The sequence below is a fragment of the Hemiscyllium ocellatum genome, chromosome 4, assembly GCF_020745735.1.
Source record: "Hemiscyllium ocellatum isolate sHemOce1 chromosome 4, sHemOce1.pat.X.cur, whole genome shotgun sequence".
NCBI lineage: Eukaryota > Metazoa > Chordata > Chondrichthyes > Orectolobiformes > Hemiscylliidae > Hemiscyllium > Hemiscyllium ocellatum.
The window spans coordinates 97,795,165-97,810,006 of record NC_083404.1 but is presented as its reverse complement, the minus strand read 5'-3'; the positions used below and the strand labels follow the sequence as shown (position 1 = coordinate 97,810,006).

General features: G+C 37.9%; 1 protein-coding gene across 1 annotated transcript in view; it reads right to left on the bottom strand.

Moving 5' to 3' along the window:
• lrrc69 (leucine rich repeat containing 69) overlaps positions 1-14,842 on the bottom strand; it is an 87,001-nt gene that overhangs the window by 29,849 nt on the left and 42,310 nt on the right. Inside the window, exons 6-7 of the mRNA XM_060824040.1 lie at positions 8,354-8,425; positions 4,947-5,048 (exon numbers count right to left, since the gene is read on the bottom strand). Of these exons, the coding sequence (XP_060680023.1) occupies positions 4,947-5,048; positions 8,354-8,425 (174 nt within the window). The remainder of the gene's footprint in view (positions 1-4,946; positions 5,049-8,353; positions 8,426-14,842) is intronic.

Below are 14,842 nucleotides of genomic sequence, written 5' to 3'. Positions count from 1 at the left end.
ACTGGCAATACGACTTGATGAACTTCTGCCCATTTCTCATCTGGAGATCTGTGATGGTCTCCATTTCCTCATCAATACATCATTCTTAAGATAGTAGCATTCAGGGATATATTTAGATTCTTCTTCCATGTATGTTTTTTGATACAATTGGTTTAGTTTCTCATCTTTCTGCTGTAATTTAGTTAATTTCTCTGAATTAAAGATGTCTGCTTTGACATCTATTTGCTCCTGGTTTGTCTCAACCATTTGATCAAACAGGGTCTCTGCTAATTCCACATCAACTTTCTTATTTGTACTCTTTGATCTCTCCTGGTTCAACTGTGACATTGTGACCTCATTACCACACAGTCAGGAAAAATCCCAGGATATGCATCTTTTAATAGTTCAGTTGCCTGAGTTTCCAATGGCTTTCCAAACACAGTAGGCAGCACACCTACCTGTGAACCAGCTAAATCATTAGCAAGGACAAATTGTATTCCCGGAGCTGAGAGTTTGCCCAATACTCCTACCACAACTTCTCCAGTCTTCACTGGACACCCGAACCTCACTCTACATAATTCAGCACTTCTTGACAATAATATTTATTATTGTTGCGACAATTGACCTTGCGTGTGTTAAACAACCTCTGGCACTGCTACCAAGTTCACAAGAGTTAAACTCCTCTCATTATTTGCTCTTGGCACCTATTCCCACCTACACCTCTTAGATGTCTGACATGTCTCCTTCCAGAAAAACTCCAAAGAAAAATAGCCTTCGTCATTTCTCATTCAGACCACCTGTACACTACTACCTCCAAAATAGTATGATGATCTTACTGGAGTCCTCTCTCTGCCTGGTGTACCATGCTCCTTTGACTGTATCAATATCGGTTATTTGCAGCTTTCACATACCAACTGAAGCTTCCTCTTCAAGGGGAAAGACTTTCTTAAAGAACCAGAGTCTAGTTTAAACACCTATTAACCTTATATATACTTTAAGTTATGGCAACAACAAGGTTGTGAATGCAAAAATAGAGATTATTTGATGCATTAAATCCATGCTGGCATTGGAACAACCCATTGAAATTTATTACCCCACGGCTTATTTCCCTCAAATGTTCATTTGAATTTATTTTCAAGTTATCAATCAAACTCCTTCCAGCACTTTTGTAGGTAGCAAGATGTAGGTCAATACAAATCAATACAAATCACTGCATAAAAAAAATTCTGTCACATAATCCCCATTGTATTGCATGAAGAAACTTTAAATCTATATTCCAAAGTTCTTCATCAGTTAATGGGAACAGCTTTCCTTTACCTACCTTAACTAAACTTGCTATAATGTTGTGTATGTTTATCAAATATCTCCTTAATCACTTTGCTCCAAAGAGAATACCATCAGCTTTTCCAACTTCATCTTGTTATCAAAATTTCTAAGACTTGGAACCAATCTGGTAAATTTCCTCTACACTCATTCAAGGACCCTCACAGCATTCCTAAGTCTATAGACTTCTTGTGGTGCATGCAGCCATCAGCAATGTGGATCATATAGAGCTACATGCAATGATTATTTAAATGAAGCAGCACAAAATTTAACTGGTGGTGAGGGGTCTCAATCTTAGACATTATACACCGCTAGTCAGAATCTGCTGACAATGACCTATTTATTCTGATTCGCTGCTTTCTGTCTGTTAGCAATCTTTAATCCATGCCAGCATATCACCTCTAATACTACATGCATTAATTTTTTTAACTAACCTCCTGTGGGGAACCTTACCAAAATGCTTCTGAAAATCCAAATGTATTACATCCATCAACTCCATTTTATCTATCTTGCAATTTTGATACTAACATTCTCAAAGAACACAAGAAAGTTTGTCCAATATGTTTTTCCATTTACAATCCATACTGTCAATGCCCAATCAGATTTTTTTTTAATCCAATTGTCCATTTATCATGTCTTTCATGACAGATTCTAGCATTTCCTCTACTACTAATGTCAGGCTGTAGTTCCCTGTAGTTCCCTGCATTTGCCCTTGCTCTCTTCTTAAATAATGGAGTGATATTTCCATACTTCCAATCTGCAAGAATCAATCCAGAATGTGTGGAATTTTCAAAGACTGAGTCTATTAAGACAGCCCTCAACACTCTGGATTGTAGATTACTTGGTGCTGGGAACTTAAATACTTCCAACCTTGTTGATTTCTCTAGTATATCCTTCTTACTAATATTAATTTCCTTCAACTCGTCATTATCCCTCATCACTTGAATCCATAACTCTGGGAGGTTTCTCCCATTTTTCTTACCAGCAACCATTTAACTTCTATGCCAGTAAAATGTTTTGAATTTTGAATTTCACTGCTCCTTGGATGCTGCCTGAACTGCTGTGCTCTTCCAGCGCCACTAATCCAGAATCCATTCATTTTTTGAATGTAGACCAAGAAACACAATTCCAGATTCCAGGAAATTTATTTAATTATAGCAGGGTTGAACAGAGTCCCCCTCCAATAAACACAGCAAAAGCTATTCAGAATAACTACACTTATCATTCACTTATGAAAAAGAAAATGCAAGGTTCTACACTCACTGCTTAGATGAAAATTTATTGTTTAAGGAATTTATTTGCACAACATATTGATTTCTGTAGCCACAAAACTCTAATTTTACTTTAAAAATTAAACTTCAAGCTGGCTTTTATTTATCTTTTCATATTTAACAGAAACCAGATGAGTATTAAAGAGGTGAATAAGAAAAGCATCCACCAACATTAAATCAAATGCATTTTGCATCACAATATGTTCAAAATTCAGAGGTCAATCAGCATCTGTCCACAAAAAGGATGGGTTATAAAGTTTCAGATTTAAGATCTTCATCACACCAAGAACACAACCTGACTGTTCTGCTTACAGCTGCAGTGCATTTTATTTTATTAATTCAAAGAAAGACAGCTTTCATCATTGGGTTGTTTTCAATATGATAATGCTCCAGAACTCCTTCAGAATCAGCTTCAAAGCAAGCAGACTGTACTAACTTATTTAAATCTTGATCTGTTTCATGTGCCACAGATTTATTTTGAACAGTTCTCATCGTTAAATTGCATTTGGCTCTCTTAACATATGCTTGAAATATTAAAGTGACCTTTCATTATGGACTTTGTTCAGCCATTGCTCTGGTCAGTACAAATGATGGAAAAATACCCAGAACCTGTTCATGCAATTTTTCCACCTCTTTAGCCTCGCTCTGACTTTCTGTGATTACAGGCGAAATTATAACTTCAACTCCAACTAAAATATTCTCGAGGAGTAAAGCAATTCTGTTCACAGGCAACCTCTTAAACCCAATTACTAATAATTTACATAATGGAACCCGGATATTTTCCCCACTTATTACATTTATGAACATATTGGCCTTCTTTGATCTCTCTGAAGGATAATTTTAATCCCGGCTTGGGCTGACAACAGGCAAGTAGAATTCATCCACAAGTACCAAACAATAACCATTTTGAACAATAAAAAGACAATTAATGACATCACCATCATTGAATTCCCCACTCTCCTGTGGGGATCCTTTTGCTAGAAACTGAATTAAACTAATTATATAAGTATTTCTGGCTACAAGAGCAGGTCAGAGATGAGGAATCCTACAGCAAGTAACTCACGTCCTGACTCTCCAAAGCCCATCTACTATCTCCAAAGCACAGGTCAGGAATATAATGGAACAGCTGCCTGGAAAAGTGCAGCTCCAATAACATTCTAGAATTTTGATGCCATCTCAGACAAAGTAGCCTGTTTGATTGGCACAAACTTACAAATATTCAGTCCCTCCACCACCAACACTCAGCAACAATAGTTTGCACCATCTATAAGACAAACTACAGAAATTCACCAATGCTCCCTCGACAGCACCTTCTACTACTAGTATCTAAGGCAAGGGCAGCAGATACATGGAAATCCCACCACCTGCACATTCCCCTCCAAGCCTCTGTCTATCATGACTTGAAAATGTACGGCTTGACACTGTATCAAAATCCTAAAACTCTCTCCTTAATGGCATTGTGGATGTACCTACATCAAATGGACTGCAGCGGTTCAAGGAAGCAACTTACCACCACGAGGCAACTCAAGAAGGCAACTCACCATCACCAACTCACTTGGATGGGCAATAAATGCAGCGACCCCTACATCCCATGAATGAATGGAAAATATGTTGCCATTCGCCATAACATTGAATTACAATTTGCAAAACCCACACTGCTGGCACATCTATGCTACAGGGTGACTAAATCATCTTGGATGCCTTGTGTAGATTTGCCGCAACCAATCCTTCTTAATGGTGTTAGCCTAACCTACTGACACCAAGTGGAGAATGATATCACATAAAGTCATTGGCAGAAGATAGGCTCAATCTTGATCAACAGCAAAGGAATTTTTCCATAGTTTTTATTATATACGGTGGTATTTCTTATGAAGTGTCAGGTTCAGTTAAAGAGTAAGCACATATTACTGTTTCTACATTTACTGAGCATTAGAACAATTTGAACCAAACACTGCTACTTCTCACTGGACAGATATGTTGATGTTAGAAATATAGCTACTTTTATATACCTTGTGATTTTGAGAAGTGGAATTTCAAGGGCACAGGGTCACTGTACTAACAAGTTTATTTTTTGACTCGGGCCAATATCATGTAGGCTTATTTGATACAATCATGTATGTTGAACTGAAGTGCATTATTTGAAATTGAACTGTTAATTTATATGTCACTTTATCATTTGAATTGCATAATCTCAGAATCAACTAAATTTTGTTCATTCAAAAAATTCTGAAGCAGTTTAAGTACAAATTAATAGCTCATTTACTTATTTTAGTGAAAAGGAGACTAGCTTACTACTGTTTTACCTTTCTAAATGAAAACATGGTCTAACCAAAATGAGTCTCAGAAATATCTCTAGCAATCTTTAATAATTACCTGAAGAGTTAAAACTTCATTCATTTGTGTTGACGCAATAAGATCCTTTTCCAAAAGAGGATTCTGTTCATAGTAGAATTCTTCCAGTTTAAGGTGCAGTAACTTCAAAAGTACAAAATAAAAAGCATCTTTGGTAAGCGTATATATATTTACTTTGCTATATTTATATATTATAACTCTTCAATCAACGTACATTTCTTATGGTCACGTGGACAGCTTTTGTCAACAGCTTGACAGTGTAGTGGGAGGTGTATTGCTCTCTTGCTTTTACACATTTCCTATAAAAGTACAATTAAAACAAAATATATAAGAGTTTAAAGTTCTGTTAGCATCCACAGTAAACACTTGTGATTTCATGGCAGAGAATGCTTTACAGTGATGAATACCACCACAACAATATTCAGCAAGAGATGAGCTATGAAAGAGACTCCTGGTTAAACAATGAGATTCTGCAACACAACCAAACTTTTCCTGTGCAATTCCATTGCCATTAATAGAGTTAAACAGCATGGAAACAGATCCCTCAGTGCAACTTGTCCTTGCTGACAAGACATCTCAATCTGACCTAGTCCCATTTACCAGCATTTAGCCTATTTAACCCTCTAAATCCTTCGTATTCACATAACCATCCAGATGACTTTTACAAGTTGAAATTGTATCTGCCTCCACCACTTCTTCTGGCAGCTTGTTCCATATGTACACTATCTTCTGAATGAAAAAGTTGCTTGTCCGATCCTTTTTAAATCTTTCCATTCTTACCTTCAACTTATGCCCTCTACTTTGGACTCCCCCACTCAATGAAAAAGACCTTTCTTATTCATGTCCCTCATGATTTTATAAACCTCTATAAGTTCACTCCTCAGTCTCCAACACACCAGGGGAAAAAAATGCTCCAGTCTATTTAGTTTCGCCCTATAACACAAACCCGCCAGCCCCAGCAAAACCCTTGTAAATCTTTTCTGCACGCTCCCAAGCTTAACAACATCCTTCCTAAAAAAGGGCAACCAAAATTGTATACAGCATTTTAAATGTGTCCTCATCAATGATCTGTACCGCCACAACATGACATTCCAACTCCTACACTTATTGTTTTGACCAATGAAGGCAGGTGTGCCAAACTCCTCCTTCGCCATCTATCTACCTGTGACTCCACGTCCAAGAAACAATGCACTTGTGCCTCTAAGTCTGTTTATTTGGCAACACTCCCCAGGGCCTGACCATTAAATGTATAAGTCTTGCCCTGATTTGCCTTACATTACCTCACATTTATCTGAATTAAACTCCTTCTGCTACTTCCCAGCCCATTGATCAAGGTCTTGTTGTACTCTAAGATAATGTTCTTCGCTGTCCACTACACCACCTATTTTGGTGTCATCTGCAAACTTAGTCAACATACGTCCTATATTCACATCCAAATCATTTGTATAAATGACAAAAGCAATGAACCCAACATCGATCCTTGTGGCACACCATTGAAAAGCAACCCTCCACCAGCACCACACCCTCTGTCCCCTACCTTCAAGCCAATTTTGTATCCAATTGTCTAGCTCCTCCAGATCCCATGTGATTTAACCTTGTTAACCAGTCTACCACACAGAACCTTGTTGATAGCTTTATGATCCACCACTCTGTCTTCATCAATCATTTTTGTTACCTCTTCAAAAAACTCAATCAAATTAGTGAGACAATTTTCCATGCACTGAGCCATGTTGACTATCTCTAATCAGTCTTTGCCTTTCCAAATGCATGCAAATCCCATCCCTGAGAATCCCTTCCAACAATTTACCCACCACTGGTGTAAAGCTGACCTTTCTATAGTTCCTTGGCTTTTCCTTGCTACCTTTCTTAAATAATGGCATCACATTAGCCAGCCTCCACTCTTCCCGCATCTCACCCTTGACAGTCGATGAGACAAATATTGTAGAAAGGGGCCCAGTAATGTCTTCCGTAGCTTCCCAGAAAGTTCTGGGAAACACCTGATCAGATCCCAGGAATTTATCTTAACTGCCTTTGCGCATTTTAAGATCTCCAGCAACTCCCATTCTGTAATAAAGATAATTCAAGAATAACAGCACAAAGGTAGTATGGGTTTTTTTTTCAAAATTAAATTTTAGAGCAAATATTTCACATTACATTGGTTACATTTTATTTATATATACATCATTGCTATTTGTTAAGACAAGCTTAGGCAGAGAGCTGAATACACCGGAAAACCTTACGGTTATCACATATTGACGGTTACAGGGGAGTTACAAACATTTATTAATATGGAAGAAACAACATTAAGTTTTTGTTTACTCTTTATTGAATGCTCATGTTACAGCCAAGTATTGTGCTCACCCTCCTACTGACGCAGTATATCCAAGCCTTCTCAGCAGGATAATTGAAATGTTGAGATGAATTCAAAGTCACCATTTACATCATTCTCACCATGACTGAAACCATCCTTGCCTGTATAACCAGGCTCTTCTAACTTCACTCCTCCATGTCCCTAACCTTGTAATATTGTGCATCTCATTATGCTGTTAAAGAATATTAGTAGTATTTTAGAAATCTTAAATTTATCTGTAAATTTAAATATGGACTGAAATATGAAAAGGGCTGTTTGAGAAGCTACGGTCTGTGGATAAGGTTGCTGCATTCTTATAAAGAAACTTACTATACCTGATAGTAAATGGTGTTTAAATTTCTGCTTGGTTCAAGCAATGGGACAGGCTGGTTGCAGGCAGGCTGGCATGAGTGGGTGCATCCAAAGTGAGAGTTGGCCAGCAACAAGTAGCTGATTGGTTTGTGGAGTGATGACCAATTGTTGAATATAGAACATAACATTTAGGAGCAGAAGTAAGCTATTCAGCTTATTGAGCCTGCTGTGCCATTCACTATGATCATTAAAGATCATCAAACCCAGTAACCTGTTCCTTTTTCTTCCAAATAGCTTTGATCCCTTTAGCCCTAAAAATTATATCTAACTTCTCTTGAAAACATTCAATATTTTGGCCTCAGTCACTTTCTGTGACAAAGAATTCCACAGACCCACCCTCTCTGAGTCTCTTCATTTCTGTCCTAAAAGACTGGCCTACTCCATATCCCTGTGACCGCTGGTTCTGGACTCCACATTCGACAGTGGCAGCCTCACAGTAACATCATCCACACATGCTCAGACACAGCATGTCAACTGCTCATGGAAGTCTTTCATCTGACATGCCCAACAATATCAAACTTTGCACAAATCTTTCAGTGAGCTAAGTTAGCATTAGTGCAAAAGAGTGGGTGTAAGTGTAGCTCTACCACATTTCAAGCAGCTGGTTACAAGATTCTGAATTTCAGGACTTGTGCTTTCAGAAGTTGAGGAAATATTTAATGCATCTTAACAGTAAAACAGATTAGATTCATAAAATAACACTGACCTTTGTTGGGAAAATATGTAATTGATTTCCAGCAACATCTAATACTTTCAAGTTTCTTAGTACACACAGTTCCTAGAAAGTAGATAAGAGATTAAAACTATTTTACCTGGGCCATGCATGATATATCACTACTATTACGTTCTTTCCCTCTTTATAAAGAAACGTCTTTTCAAACAAATTAGCAAAACTTAGAGATCAATTTGATAGGAAGTACAGAGAAAATTCAACTTTAATTAAATACTTGGTTTCAGGGCTCTAGAAATTAATGCCAAATAATTGTCTACATATTTGAAAAGCAATTTTATTGAGCTGCCTTAGCTCATCTCTCTGTGTATGAGGAGAGAAAACAGATGGTACTTAATGACAAGCTTTGCTTCTAGTTATGTTAGATTTGTAAATGATATCCAGCCAAGCGAACTAAAATCATTTCTCAAGAGTGGTACTAAGCAAAAGGAGGACAAGGAAGAGTAATAAACAAACCTAGGCTTCACATCAGCTACAATATAAAATGAAGACAACTTGAACAGCCTAGATAAGAGAACAGCAAACATGGATGAGAAAACCTTCTCCAGATTACCACAAACCATCCTCCCTCAGCTGATCCTCCTCCATGTTGAAAAACACCTGAAACACTGATGCTGGTAAGGTTGCAAAGTGTACTCTAGATGGGGAATTTCAACATACCACGTAGAGTGGCTTGGCAGCAGTAATACTGATCAACTGGTCAGGTCATAAAGGACATAGCTGCTAGATTGAGTCTGCGGCAGGTGGTGATGAAATGAACAAGAGGGAAAAATATACTTGATCCTATCCTTAACAATCTACCGGTTGCAGATATATTTATCCGAGACACTATCATTAAGAAAAACCACCGCAAAGTCTTTCTAGAGACGAAGCCCTGCCTTCATATTGAGAATAACTTCCATTATGTTGTGTAACATTATCACCGTGCTAAATGGGATAGATTTCAAACAGATCTAGAAACTCAAGACTGCGCATCAATGAGGCGCTATAGGCCATCAACAGCAGCAGAATTGTACTCGAGCATAACATGCAATCTCATGGCCTGGCATTTCACCTATTCAACTATCACCATCAAGCCAGGAGATCAATCCTGATTCAATGGAGGGTGTATGTGGGCATGTCAGGAGCAGCACCACGCATACTGGAAAATGAGGTTTCAACCTGGTAAAGCTAACAAATAGGACCATTTGCATGTCAAATTGCATCGGAAGCAAGTGATAGATGGAGCTAGGTGATCTCACAATCAACAAATTAGATCTGAGCTCTGCAGTTCTGCCACATCCAGTTGAAACTGGTGGTGGACAATTAAACAACTCACTGAATGAGGAGGCTCCACAAATATCCCCAAATGAATGATGGAAGAGCCCAGTACAGCAGTGCAAAAGTTGAAGCTGAAACATTCACAACAATCTTCAGCCAGAAGTGCCAAATAGATGATGCATCATGTCTTCTTCCACTGGTCCCCAGCAGGTCGTTTTGTTATAACACGCATTTCATCAACATGAAATCGCTGTAACACGATTGAAGAATTAGGCTCGCTATTTCTACAGCGTGAACTTTTAAAACGTGTGTCGGCTATAACATAATTACATAGCAACACTTTATCTGCTGTTTCTAAAGCATGATATTTCTATAATGCAGGGTTTCTCAAGAATGCAACCATCACATTATAGAAGAACTGGCTGTACCAGTCTTCAGCCAATTTGATTCACTCCATATGATATCAACAAACAGTTGGAGACTTTGGATACTGCAAAGGCTATGGGCCCTAATAGTATTCCAGAACTTGCTGCTCTCCTAGCCAAGCTGTTCCAGTACAGTTGCAACACTGGTATCTACCCGACAATATGGAAAATTGCTCAGGTTATGTCCTATTCATAAAAAGCAGGCCAAATCTAACCCAGCTAATTACTGCCCTAGCTGCTCTCAATCATCAGTAAAGTGACGGATGGTGTCATCATGAGTAGCAATAACCCACTCAGTGATGCCCAGTTTGGGTTCTGTGAGGGCCATACAGCACCTGACCTCATTAGAACTTGGGTTCAAACATGAACAAAAGAGTTGAATTCTAGAGGTCAGGTGATTGTGACAGCCCTTGACATCAGGTCACGTTTGACCAAGTGTGGCATCAAGGAGCCCAAGCAAAACTGGAACCAATGGGTATTAGGGGCCAAACTCTTCATTGGTTGGAGTCAACTTGGCATACATGAAGATGGTCGTGGTTGTTAGAGGTCAGTCATCTCAGGTCCAGGACATTTCTGTAGGAGTTCCACGGTAGCATCCTAGGCCCAAACATCTTCAACTGCTTCATCAGTGTCCTTCCTACCATCATCAAGTCAGTAGTTGGGATATAACTCATCTGGACCTGGAAATTTGTCCGCTTTTAAGACTGCTAATATCTTCAATACTTTCTTACCCCTATGCCAATCTGTTTGAGAGGCTCACAATCTATCTGCCCTACAGCCTCCTTATCCGAGTGAAGACAGAAGTGAATTACTTGTTTAACTCCTTACCAATATCGTCTAACTCCATTCACAGATTTCCAAGTAGACGCTACTCTTTCCCTTGTTATCCTCTTCCCTTTAATATACTCAGAGAATATGTTGGGATTCTCCCTAAATTTACTCATCAATGCTTTTTTCTCACCCACTCTTTGTTCTCCTAATTGCTGTCTTAAGTTCCTCCCTGCACTTTCTATAGTCCACTAAGGCCTCCATTGATTTCCTCACTTTGCATCTTCTAAAAGCCTGTCTGCTATCAACAATCATTTCAAACTTCTCACTTGTCTCTGAATTTCTTGGAAATAATCCACCTCAAAGCTTGCAGTTCAACTTTCTGACAGATGTAATTCACCATATTCTCCTCATTCAGCTTGAGAATCTGAATGGCACAGTTGATAGCCACTCTTTTCTGCCCTTGAACCTGTGACAGCATCACTTTTAGATGAAGCAAACTGGCATCTGTTTCTAGTGTGAAAGGGATTTGGAAATCCTGGTAGCCAAATACAGGTGATGAGACAAGTTTCTGCTTCAGGGTGCAAAAGGAATCTTCACATGCTAGAGCCCAAATCCTACAATGATCTGTGATGTAATACAGTTCATACATCCTTTCCCAACTACAACTGCAGCATTCTCCAATTTCCTCAGTAAGTTGCAAAATAAGGCAACCAGACTTACATAAATCTCTTTTAATAAGCAGCTATTCCAGGGAAGCCACATAGTTCCCTCTCTACCTTTGGTCAGAATCACGCCTTTATCACTCAGATTTCCTCATCATCAGGAGTAATGTTTTCCCTTCATAATAAAATGCCCCATGTGCTCATCCAGAAAACTTGGCATCTCAATTGGTGGAGCTCCCACTGAACTGCTCAGATTCTTTGCTCAGTGCCTTCTATCACCATTTAGCACTCATTGCTGGAGGTCCCATTACACAGAGATACTGAAAGGCACAAAATAAATTTGAGTGGATAATTCAGGGATATACTGCTCCACAAAAAAATGGTTCCTAATTGCCAGTTCAGTATTTGCAGGTTAGGACCAGCTATACAAGACCTTAATTTTGAAAGATGGAATGATATCCTTTATTCTATACGTAATGAAAGAAAAATGCAGCAACAAACAGTTCAATATACAAGGAAGAGTTACACCTTTTCCATCTTGATACAAATCATTATACAGCTCTCCAGGAAATTCTGATGGAAAGTTACTTTAAAAAGCTGATAAAATTAAAAGCATTTTATATTGTTTTTAAGATCTCAGAAATGAACAAACATCCTTTTCTTTTGTCCATGCCCATGATGTTTGTGGAATTTCACACTCAGAATGCTCTCTCATGCATACCTGTTGCATACTATTAGTATTTAAATGAATCCAGGCAGCACACTTTTCATAAGACTTTTTAGATATTCATTCCTTTTTCACCTTTTCTTCATAAAATTTCATTTGACACTAAATCAAACTGACTTATTTCCTCTTAACGTAGGTCATAATCCTTTTCAGTTAGTGACACTTCCTATGTTTTCATTATCTATAAATTTTGATACTGCAACCTCTATAACCTGGGTCCAAATCATTTAAACATATTGAGAAAAACAATATTTAAAACCCTGACATTTTGTGATCCTGCTTGTCTCACAAGCATCCATTACTCGCTTTCTATTCTTTATCCAGCTGTCACACTTACTTTAATAACATATGCCCATCATATAATCATAAGTCTCCCATGTTTATCAAACCATTTGAACATCTATATACATATTACCTACTGCAATTTTTCATTGCATATACCTTATTTGCTCAAAAACCTCTTACAATTTGTCTGTCATGACTCACGTTTTATAAACAAAATTTCCTAAGTATTTATCATTTTTTACTTACATTGCTCATTAGATGACAAAAAATTTACAGATATTAGAAAATCAGCCAACTGGGGCACAGCCAATATTCCTTGTGGAGTTCCACAATTGAACACAGCAAACCAGTAGTTTGTGAATCATAGTTTTCCACAATTGGGGTTTTAGATAAGTAGTTTCTCCAATCTTCTTATTCAGAAAATTTTATGGTTACAGTTTGCGATGTGGTTTCAAACTGCCAAAGCTCCAATTACCCATATGTAGTTCCAAGTATGCAGGAAACAAAAGCAAGCATTTTAGCTGTTCTTTGCCACTATAAACATAGCAAAACATTTAACATCAAAGCCACCAGTTTTAAGTGAGTACATAAGTCAAATTCGATTTATATTAAATAGCTTTCTTGGAAATACCCTAGTGCTTGGGATTAAATTTCAGAGAATTAATACTTACTCTGTAAAAGTATTTCATGCACATTTCTTAATCTAGATTAAAATTTTAATCATTGGTAATAAAGATGTGAGATCTGAGTTTCCATAAGGACATCATCTTCTATCTTAGCTTTGGCAGAAGACCTGCAGAAGCCCCAGATAAATGCATAAATTGACATTTCACTCGAATTTCTGCTCGTTTCATGCTGGATTTATGTAAAGGGACTTGACAGGTTTAACAGTGTGTTAGAAGAAATGAAATTAGTTGCTCTTGTGGTAAGTAGTACATTTAGTAGGACTCAAGTGCCCATTCTAGCATTTGACAATATTGCAGCAGGTCAAGTAGAAATATCCATTAATCTGGCATCAGTGGGAAGGACAAACCTCATATTCAGCATAATAAAAATCTGTGGTTTGACCTAACAGTGAATTATTTTGTGTCTTTTAGCAGGAAACATAGGATATGGACTTCACAGAATGGGGATATTTCCATGTTTGGCAGGAGTATTTAAGTGACTTTCTGAAAATACTAAATCTTATGCATTACATATATATCAATATTGCTTTCATAATACACAGTTGTAAAAATATCTACACATATTAATTTTTAACTCTCTACAAATTGCAGGTGATCATTGGAGCTTTCAAAATTCAACATATTTGGTCTTGTTGAATACAATTAGGACAAATGGAGAGGTCATTAATCAAGAGAGTCAGATAATGCTTTGGGGACCTGGGTGAAAACCCACCACAGCTGACAGTGAAATTTGAATTTAAGAAAAATCTGGAATTAAGAGTCTAATGATGTCAATTGTTAGAAAAAATCCATCTAGGTTCACTAAATACCCTTTAGGGAAGAAAAGGTTTTTTAAAAAATTCGTTCATGAGATGTGGGCATCACTGGCTAGACAAGCATTCATTGCCTATCCCTAGTTGCCCAGAGGGCAGGTAAGAGTCAACCACATTGCTTTGGGTCTGGAGTCACATGTAAGCCAGACCACGTAAGGACAAAAATACTGCAGATGCTGGAATCCAAAGCAGATTGGTCGGAGATTGAAGAACACAGCAAACCAGGCAGCATCAGGATGTGTAGAAGTCAACGTTTCAGGTGTAACCCTTCTTCAGTCCTGAAGAAGAGTTAGACCAGGTAAGGATGGCAGTTTACTTCCTGAAAAAGACATTAGTAAACTACTTTGCTTTCTGATAATCAACAATGATTTTGGGGTCACCATTAAATGTTTCACCATTCACCATGGTGGGATTCATAAGAACATAAGAACTAGGAGTAGGAGTAGGCCATCTGGCCCTTCAAGCCTGTTCCGCTATTCAATAAGGTCATGGATGATCTTCTTGTGGACTCAGATCCATTTACCCACACTCTCACTGTATCCCTTAATTTCTTTATTGTTCAAAAAAAAAACTATCTTAGCTTTTAAAATATTTACTGAAGTAGTATCAACTAATGCACTGTGCAAGAAATCCCATTGACTTACAACCCTCTGGGTGAAAAAGTTCCTTCTCAATTCAGTCCTAAATCTGCTCCCTCTAATCTTGAGGCTATGCCCTCTTGCCCTAGTTTCATCTGCCAGTGGAATAGTCCTCTCTACATCTATCTTACCTATTCCCTTCACAATTTTATGTTTCTACAAGATCTCCCCTCATTTTTCGGAATTCAATGAATATAAT